At 44.2% G+C, this 25,182-nt stretch overlaps 1 protein-coding gene across 1 annotated transcript in view; it reads left to right on the forward strand.

Annotated features, from left to right (window-relative positions):
- TAOK1 (TAO kinase 1) overlaps positions 1–25,182 on the forward strand; it is a 59,858-nt gene that overhangs the window by 28,435 nt on the left and 6,241 nt on the right. The window contains exons 4-19 of the mRNA XM_021415625.1: positions 1,885–1,986; positions 3,584–3,629; positions 4,193–4,289; positions 4,659–4,772; positions 5,584–5,675; positions 8,147–8,240; positions 9,375–9,456; positions 11,308–11,475; positions 12,324–12,527; positions 13,730–13,864; positions 14,456–14,692; positions 15,457–15,585; positions 16,414–16,617; positions 16,974–17,213; positions 20,134–20,346; positions 21,420–21,602. Coding sequence (XP_021271300.1) covers positions 1,885–1,986; positions 3,584–3,629; positions 4,193–4,289; positions 4,659–4,772; positions 5,584–5,675; positions 8,147–8,240; positions 9,375–9,456; positions 11,308–11,475; positions 12,324–12,527; positions 13,730–13,864; positions 14,456–14,692; positions 15,457–15,585; positions 16,414–16,617; positions 16,974–17,213; positions 20,134–20,346; positions 21,420–21,602 — 2,340 coding nt within the window. The remainder of the gene's footprint in view (positions 1–1,884; positions 1,987–3,583; positions 3,630–4,192; positions 4,290–4,658; positions 4,773–5,583; positions 5,676–8,146; positions 8,241–9,374; positions 9,457–11,307; positions 11,476–12,323; positions 12,528–13,729; positions 13,865–14,455; positions 14,693–15,456; positions 15,586–16,413; positions 16,618–16,973; positions 17,214–20,133; positions 20,347–21,419; positions 21,603–25,182) is intronic.

The raw sequence follows: 25,182 nt of genomic DNA on the forward strand, positions 1-25,182 counted from the left end.
CGCTAAAACTGCCTTTTGTGTATTGATCACCTGCACTGCCAGGCACTGCAGCTCCCCTTCCTTTCTGTTTCTGTGTGTGTGTAGGAGGTAGAGGTGCCGATGTCTCTCCAGCAATCCTAAATTCTAACTTCATAGTTAAATGTGCTGCGCGTGCTTCTATTTTGTCACTGCGGTGACTTGTTTAACTGTGTACTGATGAAAGAATAATTTGTACTTACTACTTGTCCTGCTGTTTTAATTACTGTGAGCTATAAATACTCTGTTCACATGAATGAAACAAACTGTGCATGCTTCAGAAATAACTGCTGTTTGTCTTCAATGCGTATGTTTCTTTATTTTGAAGAAAGTAACAAGACAAGGATTAAAATGCTTGAAATTCACTTCTATATTTATTTGTTTTCTTCGGAAGTTTGCTAGAGTTATGATGTTGCCTATGTAAAGGGAACTAAGGGTGTTCTGATGTCACTTATATTTACTTTGTTTCCATAGTAAGATTTTATAATTGGTGGGATAAATCACTCTTTAAAATAAGAACATATGTTATTTTTAAAATAAGTTTTAGATCTTTGGATTATGTGGTACTGCGCTCTTAGTGTGGTCTCAGAGCTTTTTTAACTCAGGAGATCATGAATAAGTCTTGAGCAATATATTGCCTCTCGTCCAGCATAGGAGAAGCTTAGAGAGGTGCTTCCTTGCTTTGGCTTCCATGGCTCAGTACGTCAAAGGTGACAGCATTATATCAGCAGAGCTACACAGATGTTGTTCTCATAAAACTTCTGGTGCTGAGAGATGCTTAGTCAGTGAGTTGCCTCCAGTATGGCTGCCGTGTCCCTGCTTTCATTTGTGCCTCCTTTTTATTGAGGAAGTTTTGGGATTTGTACGTTTTCCAAAACCTTTGCACGCGTGGACCCTCCATCCATCGAGGACTCCCACCCCCACGCAGCCCGAGGAGCATTGCTGGGCCAAGGAGCTTCTCAGGGTGGAACCTTCTGGTGCTGGATGAGCTCTCTGCCTCTCATTAACTTCAGAACTGATACTCTTTCTTGAAAACTGTTTCAGTGTCAACACCATCATGTTGACATCTCCATACTTAAATGGTTCCAGCTACTGCATTTGTTACTGAGCATCGTTCCTGGTAGTTCTGGTTGTGCCATTGCACTTCCCAGCTGTTGCCTTTCTTGCCCAATGTCAGGTGGGTGTGCAGCAAACTGCAGGACTCGCTGATTTTCTCTAGGGGAGCAGTGAAAGTGTCTAGGCACACATTAGAAAGTGACCTTTTGGCCTCTTTTGTGTTTTCCCATTGCACTGTCAGTGTTCCTCTTATCATAAATCTGGATTCCCTTGCCTAGTAGGTGCCTCATGTTAAGTTGTTCCCTGTAACCAGTAGTGGAGAAGTGCTATCAAGAATGTTCATTTGTAGCTGCTAAACATCTTCCAGCGTGGTGTAGTTACCAGCAGGGATAGGTCTTAATGTCTGCAAGACTTAAAGAAGAGATGGCTGACACTGCATAAGGACGCTTGCCCACATCTCTTTCAGGCTGAGATGTGCATTTGATTGGACAACAGAAATGGTGTATCTTAAGAGAACTGCTTCTTTTTGAGTACTTCCTCAGATCTCAAGTGTTTTCCAGTGCATCGTACGTGTACCTACGGATATAAAACATTACACTGATGAGAGATCCTTCTCATAAGGTTTAATCGATCAACTTGTTTTGTGGGTCGGTTGGGGAGTGACACAGTGAACAGCATGATGTTGGTGGAAACTGTTTTGACTTGAAACTTCATGTTGATTTCTGCCTTTTAAAGTAAATAAATGACATACTAACAACAAAAAAAAAATCAGCCAACAGATTCATAAAGTCTTTCTGTTCCTTTTTCCTACAGAAATGGCAGGATATTATTAAGGAAGTCAAGTTCCTCCAAAGAATAAAACACCCTAACAGTATAGAATACAAAGGCTGCTATTTGCGGGAGCATACGGCATGGGTAAGCATCTGCTGCACTCTGTGCTTCTCTTGCCTTGGTTAAGGGTGCTGTAAGCTTTCTCCAGCTGACTCTCAGGAGGCACCTGAACGTTTACGTTGCACGGACTCAGATAAGTACTGACAAAGACATTACGGATGCTCAACAAAACTAAACGGATTTTTAAAAAAGCAAGATTTAGGGAAGTTTTCCCTTTAACTTGCAGAGTAAGGTGGTTGTGCTGTTACTCTAATGTGCCTAGCTTGGTGGACTGAGTATTTAAAATAAAAAGGAAGCTTTAAAGAAAAGTGAAAATGTAGTTGTACTGTCCGGAAGATGGCAACTTTAATTATTAGGTACTTGCAGATGACTAAACAAAGCCCTTGGTATGCCACTGAATGTTAACAGCTCAGTACTTTGCAGGTTGTCTTAATGTGCTCCAGAAGTAAGTGTTCAGTTGTATTTTATTGGAGTAGAATCCCTACTGATAATTGTAAACAAGGTATGTTGGGAATTGTTAGCATTTCTACTATTTAACTGAATTCTTCTGTTGTCTATTGCTTATTTCTGATGCTTTGTTGTTGTTAGTGGCATATGTTTAAATGACAAAACCAACAAACTGGCTTTATTTCTGGCTGTCGTCTCCTAACCAGTCTCAGGCATTTGATTTAAACAGACAAAAGTCCAAACCCCCAAGCTAAATTTACTTTATATGAGACTGTTTGCATAAAAATGTGCGTGTAGGGATAGCTGCACTTGGTTATGCAGAGGAAGCACCTTGTCAAACTAAATGTGATTTAGCACCTTTCATTGATAAGTTCTTTTTAGCATGATATGCTAAATAAATCAAATAGTTGAAGTAATAATTTAAATTACGAGTAGTGTTCCTATATCAGCTTCAGTAAATCTGCGGGACAAGGTTTTACCTTCTTTCTTTTTTTTCTTCAAATTTAACGGGAACAAAATTGTAAGTAAATCCCTAAGTAGCCCCTTAGTACTCTGATGAGCTTAAGTGCAATTTAACATTCATATTGGGTACGTGAATATAAAATAAGGTATGTAATACAATACATAACTGACTGTGGAAATGCTCTTGCTTTCCTTAGAAGTGTTGGTGCTTGGTGTCTTACACAAGGAGGCTGTGCTAATTCCAGTGAGAGCTGCCCTTGTGCGAGGGGTCAGTGCTCAGATGGGCTTATGTTATAAGTAATACTTGCATTGTTATAGCTGAGCACTGTTGGTTTCCAGCTAAGTTTAGCATAACAATCTGTGCTAGGATTTTTGCTGGTCACTCTAAATGCCATCTCATTGTTGTTTATTATAGGTTTGTTTTGCAGGAACAGTAATTTGCTGCTTCTAGTGGATACAATATATTCTAGAATATTTCTCTTCCTCCTTGTTTTCCTTGTGTAAAAGCTATGCATCTAAACATGTCGAGTTTGTTAAAGGGCATTCTGTTTTCATAAGATGTCAGGTTGAGGTTGAAGTCCCATACCTCCTCCTCCTCTTCCTTTATGGACACAGGGCAGACTGACACTGCAGGCTGCATTGCATGCACCAGTAATTATTTCCATCTCTAACAGAGATTTTCTAACAACCATTTTGATTTCTTTCCATACAGCTTGTTATGGAATATTGTTTAGGATCAGCATCAGACTTACTAGAAGGTATGTCACACATGCTTGTTTGATTGAAAATCAGATCTTTTGTTAAATGGTCTCTTTTCTATCAAGCTTCTTGAAGTGAAGTTTCTTTGAAGAAGTGTGAATGTCCAGTGAGTTGTTCATCTCCTTGCCTTGCCAGAAACAGTTCAGGACCAAAAGCTGAGCTGTCTGGGAGTCATCTGTGTTGCTCCAGTTTATTTATTCATGTGTGAATTGCTATAAGCTAGATCCCAAATCCTAGAACTTTCATTGATGGAAAACTGAATGTTGAGTTCCAAATTGATATTTGGGAGGGTAGTCACAGAACAGATAGGAGTGTGGCAGTTGCAAGGCAGTCTCTTGTTGGAATATAGCTGCTGTTTTAGAGTGGAAGATTGCATCTGATTACAGAATTGATTTTATGCTGGGAACTACTTTTAAAGTGCACGTTTGCTTCTCTATCTGTTCCTAGTAAAATTAAGTTTTAGTATTTTCTCTGTGTTTACGTTATTAACAGTACTCACTTGCATGCTGCAAACTACATTGCTTTCTTTAATATTGAATTTCAAATAAATTCTTTCCTGAAGTTCATAAAAAGCCATTGCAAGAAGTGGAAATAGCAGCAATTACCCATGGTGCTCTCCAGGGATTAGCATACTTGCATTCTCACAATATGATCCATAGGTAAGTGGTTATACTTCTGCTGTCTCATAGACTTATGGATAATTTACCTCAGTGATTGTATTCTATTCATCCCAAATTTAATATTTGTAAGCAGAGATTTGCTTTTTGCAGTGATTGTGTACGAAGCTTATCTAGGTGTGCCATTAGATGTAGCTGAAATTTTAAGTTGATTTTTGAGACAAGCTAGATTCAAAGATCAAGCATGATTTTAAGCTATTAGCCCAAAGATTAAAGATTTTGTCTTTGGAAGTAATTTGGGTATTTTGCAGATGGAACGTGTGAATTCCTGTTGTGTTTTGTGGTCTGTCCTCTAGAAGATTTTCTGTTTTGGAGAGGAATAATACTGACATTTGTATTCTCTCTAACCAGAGATATCAAGGCAGGAAACATCCTGCTGACAGAGCCAGGACAGGTGAAACTTGCTGACTTTGGATCTGCTTCCATAGCATCTCCTGCCAACTCATTTGTGGGGACGCCATATTGGTAAGCCAAGTGTTTTAAGCAGTTCTGGCATTGTGAAATGAACGGATCGTTTACTGCGTATTTAATATATTGGGACTTTATTGGAGCTAGTTTTGTAATCCTCTAGCTGTGACAGTGATATAGTGTACTCTGCAAAAGAGATCCTACGGTAATTAGGTTCTGACTTGGAGAAATTGGGATTCCTTGTATTTGTAGTGCACAAAAAGTAATAAAAATATTTTGTTGTTCTCCTTGTTCTCCTTACCCTGACTTTAAGTGGTGGGGGTGGGATTTAATCATCTGTAATGTATTTTAATCATTCCCCCAGTGGCTTTAACAATTCATACGTTCTTACCGCATCTGGCTGTTGGAATAACTGAAGTGTTTTTTCTTTCATAGGAAAGGCCAGGTTCATTGAACAAAACCCTTTGCAGATCCCTTGTATGCTTTTGATCTCTTACACCGAATCTGTGGTGTTTACACAACTGCATGCTATAATTATTTCACCAAGAGTTGGCCAGCCAGCTAAACTGTTGGAAATGTGGGAGGGCAAGATGGTGGTGATGCTCATAGATGGAGAGCTGGGCAAAACACACCGTGCAGCCTCCCTAGAGGCTTGCACTAGTGTGGGTGCCCAGCTGAGTGGCATTCTAAGCTCCATCCACATACCAACTGGTCCTTGTTCCCAGTGTCCCATGTTCATGCCTGATATCTTGGGGAATGATTTGGTGTTGTGGTTGAAATTGGTGAAACATTCTGCTTCATTGAAATGCTGCTGATGATAACGTGTTCTATTGCACAGAATTTTATGAGCGCTGATTTCCTATTTTAGGATGGCCCCAGAAGTGATTTTAGCCATGGATGAAGGGCAGTATGATGGCAAAGTAGATGTTTGGTCTCTTGGAATTACCTGTATTGAGTTAGGTAAGTTACTTTCTTAGAAAAAAATTATAAAATGGAGTTATTTAATACCTAGAACTTACTCAGCTGAATTACAGTGCGGAAGACCTATGCTTGTTTCCCTGTCTGGGTGTTCTTGGGGCTTGAATTTTAGAGAAAAGAACCAAATATGCTCTGCAGAATTCAAGACCAACTCTCCAATTTGATATGAATTGAGACGGTGTTTCCATTACCCAGAGAAAAAGAGCTAGACAAAGAAAATAGCTAGGCTGTATCACTAAAGGTGTTCACGTTCTGTGGGAAAGGCTGATCGCTTCTGAACTGAAAAACAGTCTGCTTGCTGAACAGGTTTAGAAATGGACCACTGAGAGTATCAGCGTGAAATCAGAATTAGAGGTGTAAATTGATGTTATTGCCATGAAATTTTAGGATGTATTAATGAGTACTACAATAATAGGAAATTTGGGATATGCAAACAGATTCAAAGCTATATTCCATGCATTTTGTCACTTGTGTATAGATTTGGCTAGGAAATACCTTTTACTTAAAAATGGAACACCAATTTAAAAGGACTGCGTTAGCATGGGATTCTATTTAAATTTAATGCAGGATATTCTCTCGGAAGAGAAGTACCCTCGGTGCAGCACGGCGCAGCGCTCAGTACTTCTTAGCCTGTAGGATCCACTCCCTGGGAGCACTGAGCTGGGAGTGCTGGGATGTGGGGCTGACTCCTGCTCCGCTCCCAGGGGCTGTCCTCGCAGCCCTGTCACATCGCGTTGCTCATACTCCAAAGACCTCAACGGAGGAGCAGCCTGGCTGGGCAGCAGGAGCTCTCAGGAACACACTAATCCATGTGAACTGCACAGTTTAGCTAAAAATGCTGCCTGACATTCCCAACTGTCAACTTCATTTTCTTCCAGGTCATGAAATAGATTCTTTCTTCAGAGCAGAGATTTTTTTTTTTTTTTTTTTTGGTTGCCAATATAAAGCGAGTTCAAGGGGTGTGACTGTCATGACAGAACGCTGCTCCTAGTGGACCGAGGAGATTTGGCTGGATGCAGTGCTCCAGGAATGCACTTAGCTCATGGCCACCACACCCCCGGGTGCCGTACTGCACGCTGCATTTTTGCAGTATGAAGCTCTGTAGTAGGCTCTGTGTACGGCTCCTGGCTTGGTGGAGGTGAGGCTAGGTCAGGGCTGCAGAGTGTTGCAGGCTGGGTTGGTGTGGTTGTCTCACTTGTGCTGCTTTGAAATAAGCGTGGAAAGGAGGCAGGAAAATGAGGCATCTAATAATCTTCTCAAGTTATTGCTTAGTCTTAGAGGTTGTCCTCACCGAGGGCTCAGTTTCACTGTTTCCTGAAGATTTATACTCATTTTAAGAGGGAAAGAAAAAAAAAAGATAGGGAGAGCAGTCAGGTAAAGTGGTTAAATGGATAATGAGTTTGATCCTGAGTAGAGACAAGTGGTTATCTAGCAGCTTGGGGGGGGTGAGCTGCTCCATCTGAGCCCTAACTCCTCAATTTACCATTTGTCAGGAGGCTGGAGGGCCTAGTCTGTTCTCTGACAGCGATGAGTTAACTGGGATCTCTGCTACATAGGTTACTGCTACTATTTGGCTCAAAACGCAGAATAATAAAATAAAAAAAAGTCCCTCCCCTTTTTTTTCTTTCTTTCTTTTCTTTTTTTTTTTATTTTTTCAGGAAGGAAAGTTTTCTGTTGCGTTTTCACTGGGGTAGGAATGTCCTCATGGCCTGAGCAGCTTCTCTGGAATGTTTATAGTGAGGCTGAGCTTTATAGGTTTACCCTATAAACATTCTGATGAAGCTTCAATTTTGTTGTTACAGTGAGATCATCTCCTTCCTCATTAAGCTTTCATGCTGTGTCAGTCTATAAGAGTAACACAAGCTTGAAAGAGAGAAGAGCCAAAGAGAATGCAACTCTCAAAATAGTATAAGGAGTTAGCCTGCTACTGACTTCCTGCCCGGTGCTTAGTCAGTTCAGTGTGATCTGATGGCTGCTGCAACCAGATTTTCTTCATCACTACTACTGTGATGTTCCGATGGAATGAAGATTTTGTTAGCTTTTTTAGCAGCTGGAGTGTTTTGGGTTTTAGATAATAAAACCGAGTGGGTGACACCAAACCAAGAATGTTAATGGCTAAGCGCTGAGTATAGATCTCACTGTTAACTTACTCCTATTTTAGAACATTAAAATGAGTCAGAGAACTCAACTATGATAAATCACGTAATTTAGAAACTTGAGAGGACAAGGCATCTGATCTTCAAAGCGCTTTCATCTTCTGCAGTGGAGAGACCAATGGCCCAGGACACGCGCCAACATATCTGTCTGATTGCAGGGTTGGGCTGCTGCTCAGGCAGCGGTGATTCTGCCAACGTGGTTTTCTTGTTGAGGGGATGTAAACTAGAAAATGTAAAGGAGCGAAAGAAACGTGCAGCTATCTCCCTACATAAAAATAATTTTCTTTTTTTGTACAGCGGAAAGGAAGCCTCCTTTGTTTAACATGAACGCAATGAGTGCCTTATATCACATAGCGCAGAATGAATCCCCTACACTACAGTCTAATGAATGGTGAGTATTACTGAGGGAGGAATGTTGTAGGGAAGTGCTGTAAATGGAGTGCTTTGTCATGCTGAGCTCCTGAAATGGCTGGGTTCCTATGGGGAAGATGTGAGCCGGAAGGTTCTCATTAGGTTCACTGTACACCCTGTATACAAAATTGACCAATTACTAAATATGCATTTTAGACTGTAGAACGCAGTAGAAACAGGACGAGCTGCTGGAAGAACGTAGGATCCTGTAATAAATTCAGTTCATGGGCCAGTAAACTTCTGAAGCTCAGAGGCTGGCCAAAAATGTGGTTTTCTGTGTTTTGTTTTTGTTTTTTTTTAATCACAAACCACACTCGGTTCCTAAATCTTGTTTTGCTGAAGTTTTGCTCTGCGAGATGAAGACGCTGCTCGTATGTGGCAGATGCCCGCTGCACAAACTTCAGAAGAGTGAATCACAGCAGCAACGTTTTGTGCCTCCCAGCCTCAGCGACTCAGTGTCGAAACAGCAAACACAGTTAGCTTATCTGAAGGGTTAAAAACTTCCTAATTATGTTTTTCTGAGCTGTGGTCCCAGGCCTCTAACGTAATACGTTGTACCGTATTTTTTTAGAATTCTTTTTCTCCTTCAGAGATTTTCTGGTGAGGCTATTTCACACCCTGGTGCTTGACAAAACATTCAGCTCATTGTATGCATTTTTCTGACCAAAAAAAAAAAGAGCGAGAATTGAATTTACTGAAAAACGGAGGTAGCAGAAGCCTACATTACATGGCGGGGAGTCGGGTGGGGGAGGAAAGAAAGAAAGAAAATCTGTACAGGGCAGGGGCTGTGATAGGCTTCGAAGAGTTGATGCAGTGTGGAATTTGACAGGGGTGCTGCTCACACGGAAATAAGTGGGTGTCTGTTTGTGCGCAGCGCTTCCGTAGCTCTTGAGTTGCCCCATGTTTTGACATTCTTAAGCCAAAGCATTCTGTGGCAGCTGAGGTTACAGGGATGTCCTGCTGGTAGCTGGGGGTGCCGCTGGGGGTGTCAGAGGCTGCTCTATGGAGCGATGGGTCTGTGTGATTCCTTCCCACTGCTAACAGCACCCAGATGTCAATGTCTCGATGCTGGGCACTTCACTCAGGTGGACGTTTTCCCCTTTCCTTGCTGCAGGTCTGACTATTTCCGAAACTTTGTAGATTCTTGCCTCCAGAAGATTCCTCAAGACAGGCCTACATCAGAGGAGCTTCTCAAGGTGGGCTTGCTCGTCCTTTATTTTCCACATGATATTAGCAAGGGGCCGTGCCCTGTGACATTCTTCTGTCCCACCTGCAGTAGTAGGTTACGTTTACAATGCTCTGCCAGTTATCCCCACTCCCTTTGAGCCACGAGGTGTTCCAGCTTTCCTGTCCCTTTGCAGCATCTGGGGCAGTTCCCCAGGTGATTCTCTGTGCCAGCCCTGTTCTGGGCATAAAAGAACGCTCCAGCAAGTGGCACTGGATGACCATCAGCTTGTCGGGGGTGTCAGTTTCTTAAGCTCGGTCTATCCTTCCAGTGATTATAATTAATCCTGACAGAGCTGGCACGCATTAGTTAACAAATACCTTTCTTTACACCCCTCTTTATTCCATGCTATATATATGTCTCAAGGCTTTTTATCCTCTCCCATCATCTGTGTGCTTTACACGTAGAAATCTGCTGTTCTAATGGTTACCCCGGAGCGAGGGGGCATAGGAAAGGTTTTCTTCCCCATGCTTTCCCTTGACACCTGCAGATTTTCTCCTGCTTTATTTCTTTGCTTTTCTTTCTTCACTTTTCCTCCTGTTTCCTTGCTCTTGTCTAGAAACAGTTGATGAGATGGATAGTTGCAAAAAGCTGAGGAGTTCCTGAAGTGAATGCAGCTCACATGGAACTTTGGTGTTCCAGCTGCTTCCTTCTAAGTGTGACTTTGATGGATTTCCTTAAGTGGCATCAGGTGGCATTCCAAATTTTGCTAACTTGTTGTTCTCCTCACAGTGCTCATAACATTATTTTGGTGTTTTTTTTACCCCAGCCATGTTTCTGCTAAGCAGCCATGGTTCAAAATGTTGCGTTGACTGGAAATGGATGCTATTTTTGAAGGTTTTATCGTCACCTTTTTGCTTTTTTTTAACTTAAATGGTTCTGAGGACTTCTACCTCTTTAAAAATGGTGAATTCTGAAAGAAAAGTGCAATTACCCAGGAAAGGTTTGGTGTGGGAGTATAGTCCTGCCATTTCAGAGTTCTGCAGATTGGTTTTATTTTGAGCAGCACGCTGCAATTAAAGAGAACATTGATGGAAATTAAACGTTTGTGAATGTATTCCTTCCACATCTACAGCCTGAAACAGCTGCATGCCACTTTAGAGGGACAGGTAGGAAATGTGACGCGTTGCAAATGGCGATACAGTCCTCCAAAGGAACAAAATGAAACTAGTGGTGGTGTTAATAATGACTCGTGCTCGCACGGCACGTCTCATCTGGAGACTGGAAAAGCTGCATCTGACATACATAGAGGAGAACTGTTTTACCTGTTGGCAAAATGTAGCTACCTTTGCAGTGAAATGCATGTAGGTTCGCAGCCTATTTTATGACTCACAGCTGCGTGCTGAATATTTGATTATCTGGCTTTACTAAGCAAGGAACGGGGTTTTACACTGAGAGCTAGCTGATATGTTATTGACCATGTGGTTAAAGATATTAACTATCTCAGACATTTAGTGTTTTTACATTATTTGCTGTTTGTCCTCCACTGAGGATAATGTGTTTGGAGATAATGTCTTGAAATACACCAACACCTAAAGAAGTCTAATTTTAAACTGAGCTTGTTTTCACAGCGTGTGATATACCTTCTTGCTTGCTTGCTGTTTGGTTTTTTTCACATTGCTATTTTTGGTGGTTGTCTGCCATCAGAAAACAGTCGTTCTGAAATCTGTCTGGACCACGAAGTCTAAATATAGTGCCGGTGCAAGCTGGGAGGGTATTCTCCTCCTGTGCAGAAAAGAGAACTCACAAACCCAACTGGAGTTCATAATGGTTGCATCCTCTGAGCACGGGGAGGTCGCTCACCTATTTGTGTGTTCTGCAGCACATGTTTGTTCTTCGGGAGCGGCCTGAAACAGTGTTAATAGACTTGATTCAGAGAACAAAGGATGCAGTGAGAGAACTGGACAACCTGCAGTACCGTAAAATGAAGAAGCTCCTCTTCCAGGAGGCGCATAATGGCCCTGCAGTTGAAACACAGGAGGAGGAAGAGGTGAGAGAAAATTTGGATGTCATCGCTGCACGAAGGAGAGATGCTGTCACGTAAATAACCGTAACTCAGATGTTGCTGAAACGAATGGAGGCTGTTTACACACCTGGCTATAAACCCTGCCTGCCTGTCTGTGCTTGGAGTGAAGCCTCTCTCAGGGCACACACAAGGACAAGCAGAAGATGCCTGGTGCTGGCAAGATGCTGTGCTGTTTGCCCATGCGTGAACAGCTAACGTCCAGTTGTGCAAACCTTCCCTTGTTTTGGCTGTGTGCACAAGGCTTTTGCTAATCTTTTGTGTACACCTAGGGAACGTTCTTCTGACCCTTAAGACAGAGAAATTTGTACTTGGAAAAAAAAAAATGCACGGGAATTCATTTTTTGTCTTTCTTTGGGTGGCGTGCTGCAGTCGCCACGTGGAAACTCAGACTCTGAATTGCAGAGTCCAGTTCTGTCGTCTGCAGAAGGGAACTATGTGACGGGCAGGGTCCCCAGCTGAATGCTTGCTGAGATGATGCAGGTGTCAGAACAGCTTCTGGTGACACGCTGGGGCTGATTCGTGATGGAGTTCGCCTTGTTAACAGGCCTGCAGTTGAAAAGAATCTGACATCAGCCAGTTAATCTTGACAAGGGTGATTCTTTCTCTCCTCAGCATCCCACAAGAGAAATGCTTCATGACAGTGCCTGGAGGGTGGGAGCTGCCGTGACATGGCAGGTAGATGCCTATATAAAGGAATAGAATGAACATACAATCTGGTAATGGCCACTGATAGAGCTGTGAGGGATTTGGGTTTTCTTGATGAGATATATATATATATATATTAATTTTTTTTAATAATTTCTTTCTGCTAGGAGCAAGACCATGGTGTTGGCAGGACAGGAACAGTGAACAGTGTCGGAAGTAATCAGTCCATTCCTAGTATGTCTATCAGTGCCAGTAGCCAAAGCAGTAGTGTTAACAGTCTTCCAGATGCCTCGGATGATAAGAGCGAGCTGGATATGATGGAGGGGGACCACACGGTGATGTCAAATAGTTCTGTCATTCACTTGAAGCCGGTAAGCATGGGAACTTTGGCTGGATAAATTTGAGAATATAAAAAGGGACTGTGTCTGGGTGGTTCAGTGATTAAAAAGTAATTGAGTACTTCCTATGCTAAATCATTATTTGCAGCTCCTAATGTTGTGTCGCAAGTACATCAAGTTGCATTGGAAACTTTGGAAAGTTGCTATAAAAATCATTTATTTCTTTTGATTATTTTACTAATAATTATTTTACTAGTCGAATCATTTTCAAAATGGTTGGTTTCATCATGAGGACTTGCAATGGCAGTTGTGAACAGGATTATTTAGTGAATGCTCTTACCTTGCAGAGTACTGCTGCTGGGGACAAAAAGACGCAAGGGTTTCCCCTCCTAGTTACTGAATTCTAAAATCCAAGACCACAGTGCTGCTTGAAATCTGTTCCTGAAGCACCCAGCTTCCCAGCACGTGATTAGAGTTATTTGGTTAATGAGCAAAGATGCACAAAAAAGGCAGTGCAGCACTGTGGCTATGGCAAGCTGTGAGGTCGCTTTGGCTGCCTTGGCTCTGTGTGAGGAAGGATGAAGTGCGGCGTGTCGCTCGGATCCGTGCTGCTCTCCCTGCACACGGGTTAGCGTACATTTTCTCAGCCCAGTAACGTTTCCCTGGCTAATGATAGGTGTGGTTGGAATGTTTTGTTCTTTACCCAGATATGCAACAAAGACGCAGGTATTTCCTTGGGGAGTTAATTAGTATATCATATCTAACTCCTAATCGCGCCGTGATGAATGACAAAGGAAGAATGTGGAATACACCATGACAAATTTTAAAATTTGCTTTGAGGTGTTTCTGTAGTGGGCGTAATGAAAATCATCCTCTGCCTTTCAGGGTTGCAGAGATGTTGTTTTTGTCTCTCTGACTTGATATAATCTACTTGATAGCTTTTATGTTTTCTCGGAGTAAACTGTTTTACTCAGTTTTCTGTTTTCCATTTATTTTTCTCGTTTACAGCAGTAATTAGTAATTTTCCTCCCAGTAATAAAATTGCACAACAAAATCTCCAAATTGAAGACCCTCGATCACAGCTCCCATTGCAGTACGTTCCTCTGTCCAGCCTAATGAATGCAAAATGGGGGTCTGCTTTCTTTTCCTTTCAATGCCTTTTGAACCAGAGCAAAGTGAAAATCCTTAGTAACCGCAATTCTCCTTGTTCTGTCGTGTTAATATTTGCTGGTAAGGAGGAAGAAAACTACAGAGAGGAATCGGATCCTCGGACGAGGGCGTCAGAACCCCAGTCTCCTCCCCAAGTATCCCGCCACAAGTCTCATTATCGCAATCGAGAGCACTTTGCTACTATACGCACAGCGTCGCTGGTACGTCCCGGTCCGTGTTTGGATGGTGCAGGAAGGGATGCCTTGAACATGGCCCTGAGAAACTGCTGAGAGCTTTTAGGATTTCATCAGAGTATAAGCTATATTCATTGACTGGGACGTTATCGCTAAAATAGGAGAATGCGGGTTGTTAAAAACTTCAGTGCAGTACCTGGGCAAGTGTGATTTGTGTACAGTGGATATTTACAAAGCTGATAGGCTTAGCAGAATGCAGGAAGCAGTTTGTAATAGTAAACTGGCTTTTAGTTTCTTATATATATTGCGTATATTTCTGTGTGTATGTACGTGTGCATGCTCATATTACAGTGGGCTAAAGAGACATCTGGTACTAGCTTTATAACATTTGTATGCTTTTCCTGCTGGAGCCCATATGAGCTTATCTTCTGCTGCAGAATTCAGTTTTTAGTCTGCTCTGCTGCCACTGGGACCTGTGGTCTTCTTTACAAAAAAAAAAAAAAAAAAATCCCATACCACATCTCTTTACTGAATAGTTTTCTTTTGTGGTCAGAAGACTGCTGAAAATCAGATGAAGAAGCATTAAATTCCTTTGGCCCGATGTGGTTATCTTCCTAGGTGACAAGGCAAATGCAGGAACATGAACAAGACTCTGAACTCCGAGAGCAGATGTCTGGTTATAAACGTATGAGACGGCAACACCAGAAGCAGCTGATGGCATTAGAGAATAAACTGAAGGCAGAGATGGACGAGCATCGCCTCAGGTTGGACAAAGATCTTGAAACTCAGCGTAACAATTTTGCTGCAGAAATGGAAAAGCTAATTAAAAAGCACCAAGCAGCCATGGAAAAAGAGGTAGGAGATTACAGTTTAGCAGACCAGTCTGTATTTGTTAATTGCATTGAATTGTCCACTTCACCTCACGGATGAACAGATGACATTGTAGTCTCTTACATGTCTGTTTTCAGGAGCCAAGCAAATTGCTAATTAGAGAAAGGCTAATACATCACCTCCTTACACTAAGGGGTTTATGTAACTAGAGGAAAGGTATGTCCTTCATCGCAGTGCGTTGTACTAAATGCTAGTGTACTGACCCCAGGAAAAATGCTGTGAGGGTTTTCCTTTCTTTTGCCTTGTATGTGCTGTCAGTTACTGACTGCCGTCCAGTGTTGTGGAGGCAGATGAGCCTGCAGAGAAACGTGCCAGCTATGCTTAAAGGCTCACCGTCTAGTTGCTTATGGATATGGGGATTTTTATGCTTTAAATAATTGATAATTAAGCGGTGCCGCCTATGGAGATTATGATTGATTATTTGTTCATCTTAGAGCTCTTGGTGGAGGGCTAAGGATATAGTTGGTCATGAGGTGTTGACTGTGTTAGGTAAGAATAGCTGAACAATAGGATTGAGAGAATGAAGCACTGAAAAAGGACTCCTGCTGATGCATTGGGGGGTGGAATGAGAAGAGTTTGAGGGCAGGCTCCTGAGACTCGTGCTTTTTCAGAGTCGTGGTGAGTATTGTGGTCGCTGTGTCATGAGTTCCAGGTCTCGGGGTTAAAATGGAACATGAGCTATAATTGATCAGGCCTCGGAAACTGATCTGCTTCTGAATTTGCTGTAGGCTAAAGTGATGGCCAACGAAGAAAAGAAGTTTCAACAGCATATTCAGGCCCAACAGAAAAAAGAACTGAACAGTTTCCTGGAGTCTCAGAAGAGAGAATACAAACTCCGTAAGGAGCAGCTGAAAGAGGTAACTCATCTGTAATGAGAAAGGTGAACCGATAGCACAGTGTGATACCCTGCAAGAGCAGTGAGTGTTCAGAAATGACAAAAAACAACACAGTGCTGAAGGCGACCGATAGATTATTTTTAAAGGAAAATACCTGCAAAAACACTACTAATTTTAACGGAGAAAGCAGGCTAATAGTTCAGTAATCAGTTTATCGTAGTGAAAATCATGACCTTTGTGAAAGGCAGAGAAGTGGTGGAATCAAACTTCCTGGTTCTTTTTCTGGAGTGGATGAAAGTGTCAGCACTATAAATAATTATTTTGAAAGAACCATTTAGCGCTCAACCATCAGCTTGTGTGATGCAGCTTTGGAGCTTTTTCCAAAGGGGAGTATTCCCAAACATAGACATTTCCTGGGAGAAAAAGGCCAAAGAACAGCAGAGCCAAGAAAGATCTATCAGAAGACGTAGTAGCTCGAGCTTATAACGCAGAATCTTTTTCTTGATAGGCAGTAGATCACAATTCAGCAAAACCTGCTGATATCCAGGAATTATGCTTCTTACTTAAGCTGAAGTGTGTTGCAACAAACCTGGTCACTGTATGAGCATCTCTAGTGTGCAGCTTGAGCAAGCAGATTCTTTTATGAAACGTGCCTTAAGCCATATATAGTCTCCAGGTATTCCCTTTGTTATGTGATATGATGCATTTTACAGAAGCTCACATGGTTCCTAACATGAGAAAACCATGTGAAATGGCTTTGTCTGAAGTGTAGTTTATTAGGCACCCAATTGTTCAAGGCCAGGGAGCTCAGTGTGACTATTCCACAATTAATTACCTTACTCTTATCAGGAGCTGAATGAAAACCAGAGCACTCCAAAGAAGGAGAAGCAGGAGTGGCTCTCCAAGCAGAAGGAGAACATCCAGCATTTCCAGGCAGAGGAGGAAGCCAACTTGCTGAGGCGCCAGCGGCAGTACCTGGAGCTGGAGTGTCGCCGCTTCAAGAGACGGATGCTCCTGGGCCGCCACAACCTGGAGCAGGACCTGGTCCGGGAGGTGAGAGAACAGGCAGAGATGAGACCTGAACTGTGTGTGCCAAGGGTACCTCGCAGAGAACCTGCAATGCAACTTCAATCTCACTGAGGAGTTAGTTAGCAAATAGGAATTTTTTTTAGTAAAATAACGGCTGGGTACTTTTTGCAGTAATCCACCTAGAAAAGAGAAGTGAAATCAGGAAGGAAAATGACTGGTGGCGGGGTTTCCTCCACCTGATGAGGTGCAGGGGCTCTGCGCTCTGTCCTCACGTGCATCGGAAAGGGAGAAACGCCCTGGTGAGCAAAGTAATGTCTCATTGTGAACGTGAATCCAAGAAAATAGAAAGAGTCCGGTAACCCCCCTCTGTCACCCTGTAGGAGTTAAACAAAAGGCAGACCCAGAAGGACCTGGAGCACGCCATGCTGCTGCGTCAGCACGAGTCCATGCAGGAGCTGGAGTTCCGCCATCTCAGCACCATCCAGAAGATGCGCTGTGAGCTGATCCGGCTCCAGCACCAGACCGAGCTCACCAACCAGCTGGAGTACAACAAGCGCCGGGAGCGGGAGCTGAGGCGTAAGCACGTCATGGAGGTGCGGCAGCAGCCCAAGAGCCTGAAGGTACTGCGTGGTGCGGGAGCGCCGGGCGCGAGCCACAGGAACGGGCTGCTGCTGCTGGCGAGCGGCACGTCGCAGCCCCGCGTTCTCGTTTGCGGTGTGTGCAGGATTACGAAGCTCGTTAGTTGGAGGAGGTTCTGTGTGAATGCCTTTGTAGTGCGGCTGCTGTGTTAGCGGGTGTGAAGGGCGGCAGCCAGCTGCAGTGTGCTCAGGGAGCTCCCAGCGCTGACCTTTGCCATGATGCGCTCTCGTGGGTTTCTTGCCCTGCTCTTGGAGCTGCAGTGGTTGGCCAGAAGTACGGGCCCTCTGTAATTGAGGTTCTTACTGTTTTCGTTGTAAGCTTCATCCAGAGAAGCACAGTGGTTTATTCTGAAGTGTCTGAGAATGGTGTATAAAGTTTTCACGTAGCTGCTGGTGCATTTCCTTTGAGGAGGAGGCAGGCTCTTCTCCACCCAGGGCTCGGCTGTGCCAGTAACAAGAGGAGTGCATGGCATACTGAGCATGGGATCTCTTTGTTGTTCTGGATGTTCCTGCTTCATATTTCACATCTGACTTAACCTGCAGTTGGTGCTAACTATCTTGTTGCAGAGAAAAAATACCCTGGAAGGTAGAACTTCAGCAAGAAAAAAACGTGATTTGCCAATATTAGAATGATATTAAATAGTGAAAACCTGGCTTATGAGTACAAGGGACCATCTGATCACTGTTGAGAATCTCCAAGGATATAGTGTATAAATAGCTGATGACTTCACGGCGAAGCTGTGCTGCACTCTGAGCTGAATAAAACTGAAGCAGCTGCATTAGGTTGATCCTTCTGAGATTAGCATGAATGAGTTCTGCCTCCCCAAGGTGATGCGGTGCAAACACGAGTGGGCAGCACATCCATGTTCGCTCCCTGCTGGCAGCGGGGCCAGCAGAACCTCAGCTCTCTCCGGGCTGCAGAGCTGCCCTCTGCAGAGCATCCAACCCCGTCCTTTTTCCATTCCAGCAAGGACAGGGCCGTGGCGTTTTGGCAGGAGGCATGGAAAGCTTGCGCTGTGCCATGCGTGGCTGTCCTGCGATTAGCGGAGGATTTCAGGCTTGAGCTGTCAATCCGGCACCTTGTGTAGAATTGCACAGAACTCACCCTCCAGTTAAAAACTGCTCTGTTCTTATTTGGAGCGTTTTAATTGTGATGAAAACCCCCTCATGCTGGTGTTTCACAACACCGGGTCAAAATGATCTTGTCAGGAGGCTGCCTGGAAATCTTACCCCTCCCTTCTGTTTCCTGTTGTTGAAGCCTTTGGGTTGGAAGGCTGTAAACAGCCTGGTGGTGTCCAAGTGAAACCTCACAGAATGTGAGGACAAAACAGTTTGCTGATGTTTGCTGCGGTCCTTTCTGGGAACGTGTAAGCACCTGCAGACAATTCCTTGAGGGAGAGGGAGAGAGCACCTTAAAGGCCTTCAGGAGGGGAATAACTTACTGTGGATTTAGAAAGGGTAAAAGTGGTATTTTCCTCTCCATTATATATGTTTTGTGTGATTGAAGTCTGTCCTGTTTTCTGCATCAGTTTGACAAGATGGACTTGTTGGTTTATACAACAAAACTTGCTGGTGCCTGAACTGGGCTGGACGTGTTTGGTCCCACAGGATCTTTCTGTGTAGCTACAGGTGCCGTGTTTATCACCTGCCCTGCTGAGCCCTGGGTGAGTTCCAGGAGCAGTCAATGCAGGGGCTGACAGGAGACATATACATGTACCTGCAGTGCTGCTTCAGATTCCAGAGCTCCTCCAGTTTATTTAGGATCAGAAATCTGCTCCCGTGCTCTGTTCCTGCTCCAAGCATGCTAGGATTTGACCGTGGTGTGAATGGACCAGGCTGTGTGCTCACTGTGCTGATGTGGTTGGTTTGATTTGTTTGTTTTTGTGCTTTGTTTTGTTTGTCTTACCATGGGGAACGTGACTATCAGTCAGTTAACCACCTCCATTCATCGCTCCTGAATTTGTTGTGGTTTAGTTAGAAGTATCCCTGCCAGTCCTCCTGTAGGGAACTCCTTCCTTTTCAGGGCCTCAATGCATTTGGTAGCTGCTATCCCTTTCAGGCTGCTCTGGAGGCAGGTAAGGCAGGTGAAAGAAGGACAGAAAGAATGTATCCAAGGTCACACAGCTAAGTCAGGTCCAGATCCTTTGTCCTAGATTGATGTCTCTCAGCCCCATGTGCAATAACAAAGTTGTATCTCTGCACAGTACTGAGATGCAGCAAGTGCAAAAGGAAAACTCAGCCTCTGTTGGGTCTGGGGAATTGTTTTGTTCGCTAGACTAGCACAACATCAGTGCTGCTGGGGGTACATATCTTCAGGTGTTTAATCTTTCCCAGCCATTTTTGAGTATCTTTATGAAAACCAGATTCCTAATATCAAGAGTTAGAACGCATCCTATCTTCATCACTCTCAATGGAAAAAGCGTTTCTCTTTTTCCCTGTCCCTTCCCATGCACCAGATCTGCTTCTTCTCATGACATTAAATGCCATTCATATATACGTGCCATATAAGCACAGTCACGTGTAAGTATGGCTTTTGGTGCTAATTAATATTAGTCCTGTCCCTCAAGAATTTTTCTTGAAAAGCAACAGCCAGGACTGGATCCAGTCCAGTGACAAATGTGAGGCTCTTTGTGCGGAGACAGCTGTATTTAGGCTGGAGCTTTGTTATAAAAGTGTCTCTATTGTAATTGTTTTGCACAGTGGCAGTGTCAAAGCAGCTGCAGCAGTAGTCATTGCCTCTTGTATATTTTGCTTCCCTCCTTGCACTGTAGATGTTATTATACATTTGTGGATTCTTGAACTCATATCCTTAATGTAATCCTAAATATCCATTTGAATGGATATTTCTCCCATTTGAAACATGCTGTTTTTTTCTTTGTTTGTGTCCCCTCCATCTTTCCAGTCAAAAGAACTACAGATAAAGAAGCAGTTTCAGGATACATGCAAGATCCAAACCAGACAGTACAAAGCACTGAGAAACCATCTGCTGGAGACCACGCCAAAGAGTGAACATAAAGCTGTCCTCAAACGGCTCAAGGAGGAGCAGACCCGGAAGCTGGCTATCCTGGCTGAGCAGTACGATCACAGCATTAATGAAATGCTCTCTACACAAGCTGTGAGTCGCCTCCGAGGGACCCAGGGTTCCTCAGCCAAATAGGGATGTTTGCATTTTAAGCAGTCTGTATCCTGACAGCAGGCTATCTGCTTCCTTGCTACACACTCCGAACCCAGCACAGTCGTTCCTCTGTATTTAAAATCTGCATTCAAATACAGAGGAAAGAGGTATTATCCCCGTCAGGCAGGTTGAAGCTGAAGCTTTCGTTGAAGGGATGCAAAGTGATGCATCTGTGTGGCTGAAAGACTGCTTTTGCATGAAGTCTGACAGCATGAATGTCCCTGACAGAGCATCATTAAGTAATATGCAACTTGCTATTTTAAGTCATTTAGGTTTTGATTTATCAGTGATACCAACCAAAGCATGTCCCACTGGTGGAAAATGCTCAGTGAGTCATGAAGGAGTTCAGAGGTTTGACTGTAAATCCGAAATAATGTTGAAAGTGCTCTGAAAGTTCTGTCAGCCCTTCTTCAAGGAATGACCATGTGAGCAATGCTTTGAGTCCTTGGTACAACTGAATGTGCAGTTTTCTTTGCACTTCATGCATATCGTGTCCTGCTTATCACTCTGCACAGATTTGACACTGACACAGCAGGGTAGCTGGCCTAATTTATGTGAGGGAAGTTAAAAGTTCAGTGTTAAACCGCTTTTAGATTTATGTCATTTTTTTGCCCTACGTCCTGCGCTGGCAGGAATGCAAACTTAAGTCTCCTGCACACGGGAAATTTGTTAATCCAGCTGAACAGAGCAAGAGACCTTTTCTTTGCCTCTAGGAAAAAGGAGAGCTGTGAACATTAGCACCTACAGCAGTCTGTTCTCTGCAGTATGGATCGTGGTTCCTGAGGCACCACTGCTCATCAGCGTCACTTGCATCAGCACTGTGGGCTCACTGTCACCAGTCTTTGTCACTATAGGTTCTCTGTTTGGTGAAACTAAGTACAATAGAGAGACCAATTGTGTCGCTAAGAAAACAAAAGTCCCATCCCATTCTCTCCCTCTCCCTGCAGTCCTCCCCCAGAGTATCATGAGTGGTTACCCCATAGTGAAACGTCTCTATTGTCTGCCTTTCCCAGCTGCGTTTGGATGAAGCACAGGAAGCAGAGTGCCAGGTTTTGAAGATGCAGCTGCAGCAAGAATTGGAGCTGCTGAATGCATATCAGAGTAAAATCAAGATGCAGGCAGAAGCCCAGCATGACCGGGAGCTGCGTGATCTTGAACAGAGGGTATCCCTCCGTCGGGCCCTCCTTGAGCAGAAGGTAAAATGGGCGTGCGAGCATCCTTAGCACACTGCATCTTTCAGCACCGTACCTATCAAAATACAGAGAAATTGCTTTTGCCTCGCTGTGTAGATAAATGCACAGATCGTTTGGATTTTTGCCTCTCCGGGATAATGGCTCAGTGACACAGGCTAAACTTTCTGCCAGCTCAGCCGTCCTCTGTGAGCTGATTCTGGCTTTCTGGCTGGGGTGGAGCTGCTTGATGCATGCCAGAGCCAGAGGGAGCTATGCCTCTCTGGGCAGAAGTGAAAACGAATGGTTCTTTCTCTCTGAGCTGCAAATCAACATCCTCAGTTCATAGAGATCAGACACAACGACCTAAAGTGAAGGTGTTGCTTGTTTTGAAGTTTGCATGGTACTAGCAGTAGGTTTCTGGGGAAAAAAATGCGGGGCAAAGTTAAAATGTACCAGGTGGGCTTGTGATTGGAGACCCCATGTTTTCTGGAGATATGATTTTTTTTTTTAACCGCATCTGTGCTCTGCTCTGTTTGTCAGTGTGGAGCCCACGCTGCAGTTTCCCCATGAAATGCCACGTGTGTTGGAAAGGCTGATGTCAGCAGCACTGCCCTTAGAGAGTGGCAGTTAGCTGAGACTCACAAGCATGGGCAACCTGCTGCTCCCTAGATTTCAACTTGAGTTGGCTATTGCATGTGTTAAGGGGCTCCTTGCCGAAGCATGCTTTTCTATGCAGTGCCAGATGCATGGGGTTTGTAGAAATGCATGCACAAACCAGAGGAAGGGTAATGCAGAGGAAGGGTCAGTGAAAGGAAATATGCAGTCAGCCTTCCTGCTGGGAATTTTCCCCCTTTGGATTTGCTCTGAGGGTGCCGGCCATCACCATTCACACAGCAGTTCCCAGCTTCAGTGCTGATCGGCGATTATTAAATTGCAGCAATTACTCTGTGGCCTCGAGGTTCTTTGCACTTAAATCCTCCCAGAGGCCAGCAGATGGATGCTTGGCTGGTAGAAGGCCCTGCTGGAATAAAGCTGCTCCACCTCATGGTCAGCAGAGGAACGTCTCCAAGAAGGCAGCACTGTGCTTCAGTCTCCTGCTGGTAGCTGAATCTCTGGAAGAAACTGAATTTGTGCAAACAGGGTTCCTATGTGGCACCCTTATCTGGGACAACTGTTTTTAAATCCCATCGTTAGTTCTGCTCCTGTCCCAGCCCTGCTTCTGTGTATATACCTGGGCTGGGTGTGCATTGCCCTCTGGTGGTGTGAGCTGAAGGGAAGAAGCATGCTGCAGCAAGCCAAGCTCCTTGTGTGCAGGATCAGCACTGCGCATGGTGTTATCCTGAAAGCTGAACCCAAGAAACTCACATCAACCTATGACAGTGTTGTGTAAGACTCTCAGTGTAGATGAGGATCAAAGTCTGTGCATGGAAGGCCCATGCCAATTGATTGGCGTCAGTAATAGTGATAGGAAGATTAGCAATACTACAGTGTAAAGGAGAAAAGGAAACAAGATCTAGCATTTTTTTTTCTTTTTGGTGCCCTGTGCACCTTATAACAGTGGAAAAACTGTATGGTCCTTCAACTTCCGTAGATGAGAAGCCTTTATTTAGCCATATGTGCAGTGCTAATGCGTTGGTGATGATACAATCATGGACCAATGGTGAGATTTCCTGGAATTGCAGCCACTTAGTGGCAGCTCAAGGGAAAACACCTGGGTGCAAAGGTGGATGCATCTTCCTTTTGTAAGGGTATCCTTTACAGGGAAGGGTATTCTGACTTCGTAAGAGTTTGGAGTTGCAAGTGCTCTGGTGCAGGTTGCTCAGCGATGTCACCTGGTATCTGTGTGTCTGTGCTAGCTGAGGCTGTCTGGCAGCCAGAGCAAGGGCACTTTTGTGCACAGGATGAATGTCTGACTTTGTGCACATAAACACACATGCAGCCTGTGGCAAAGTCAGTCCCCGATGCTCAGCAGTGAACCAGATTCCAGAAGTTATCCTGCGCATAGGATTCTGCTTCCTTCTCAGCACAGTGCTCTTTATTTTTGATGGTGCCCATCGCCATAGTAACTCAGTGGAGCACACATGTCTGACTTGGGCTCAGGAGGGAGTAACCAGCCCCTCCATGCACCCTTTTAAGTGCCAGTGTCTGAGGCTCTGTACAAGTTACACCCTGGTGCTGTGCTGTTTACACTGCAGCAGTATTGAGCGTGTCCCAGGAGGGTCTTTAAAAGACTTTAGATTTACTCATTTCCTTCACGTGTGCCTCTGACACCTCATCTTCAGAGTCCTGCATCCTGAGGTCGTTTCTAAGTGATGTCATTTTCATGCAGGGTGTCGGGCATGCCTGTCTGTGCAGCTCGGTTGCATATCGTTTGTTTTGCTGGCACAAAGACTGAGAGCTATGCGCAGCCAGACGTGCTGGAGAGCTGCAGTTCTGAAAGAGAAGGGGATTCCACTTAGATAAATTGCAGCCTTTTGAAGAGCTAACATTAGAGAAGGCAGCTTCTTCCTCTTCTGCCATTTGCAGGCCCACTAAGTGCTGCGTGGCTTTCAGCAAGAGTAAGCCAGGCTGCTCTGCAGAGACCCAGTGTCACTCACCTAGTGGCAAGAAACAGGCGAGTGGGCAAGGCTGCTTCTGGGAGCCTGAAATGGCTCAGGAGATGACTCACACGGGAGCAGATTGTTTCCTAAATTCCAGATGAAATCACTTTGCATATTCCCTGACTAAGGCAAGAGGGTGCTTACCAGTACAGCACTCTGCCCGCTGCCTTCAGCGCGGACCAGGACGTCGCCTCTTAGCTGCGTCACTGACAGCAGATGCTAGGGAGCCATGCTGAAAGTCTTGGCTACTGCTTTTTACCCTCCTGGACTTTTTCACTGATGCCAAGTGTTGCTTTTTCAGTGCTGGCAAGAAGATAATGAAGCAATTCTTTGCTTTTCCACCTGACTGCAAAGGTTTCAATAAGAAAGGCTTCTGTCCCTGTCTGATGGGTGTCAGGAGGCCATGGCTCCGTGTTACCAGTGCTCAGAGAGCTGATCCCAGTGCCCCTACCAAAGCACTGTTGGAAACCGATTTGGAACAGTGTTGCAGGGAAGAAATTGGAGTTGCCACTGTGCATATCATCTAGCTGATAATCTGCCATACGCTGCAATCATCACTGCCTGCTTTCTTCAGCCACACACACTGGAGAAGGTAGCAGGGTAACACGACCAATTTAGGGAATGGATGGATAACAGGTGGCAAATGAGAGCTAAGGAAATCTGACCAATGAACATTGGAGAGGAAACTGAATGTGGGCTAATACGTTGGCTCCTGGAGAAAAGAGCAAATGTCATCACCAGATTCAGCTACAAGCAGTAGAGGTCACATTAAGCAGTGTTAGGAGGCATTTGTCTCTATAGATACCGTGCTTGGCTGTATTTAAAGGTGTTTTCCCAGTAGGTTCCTATGGAAGCTGTAGTCTTAAAAGATTTGTCTATGTCAAGCTGTTAGTATCACTGCAAACTTGGGATTCCCATCCCTGAGAATCTCTGTATTCACGAGGGAATGAGGAGCGAGACATGCCAGCTAGTGTTCACTGTGCTTTGCCATGGACAGGTCCACG

This window comes from Numida meleagris, chromosome 18 (assembly GCF_002078875.1).
Source record: "Numida meleagris isolate 19003 breed g44 Domestic line chromosome 18, NumMel1.0, whole genome shotgun sequence".
In the NCBI taxonomy this organism is placed as follows: Eukaryota; Metazoa; Chordata; class Aves; order Galliformes; family Numididae; genus Numida; species Numida meleagris.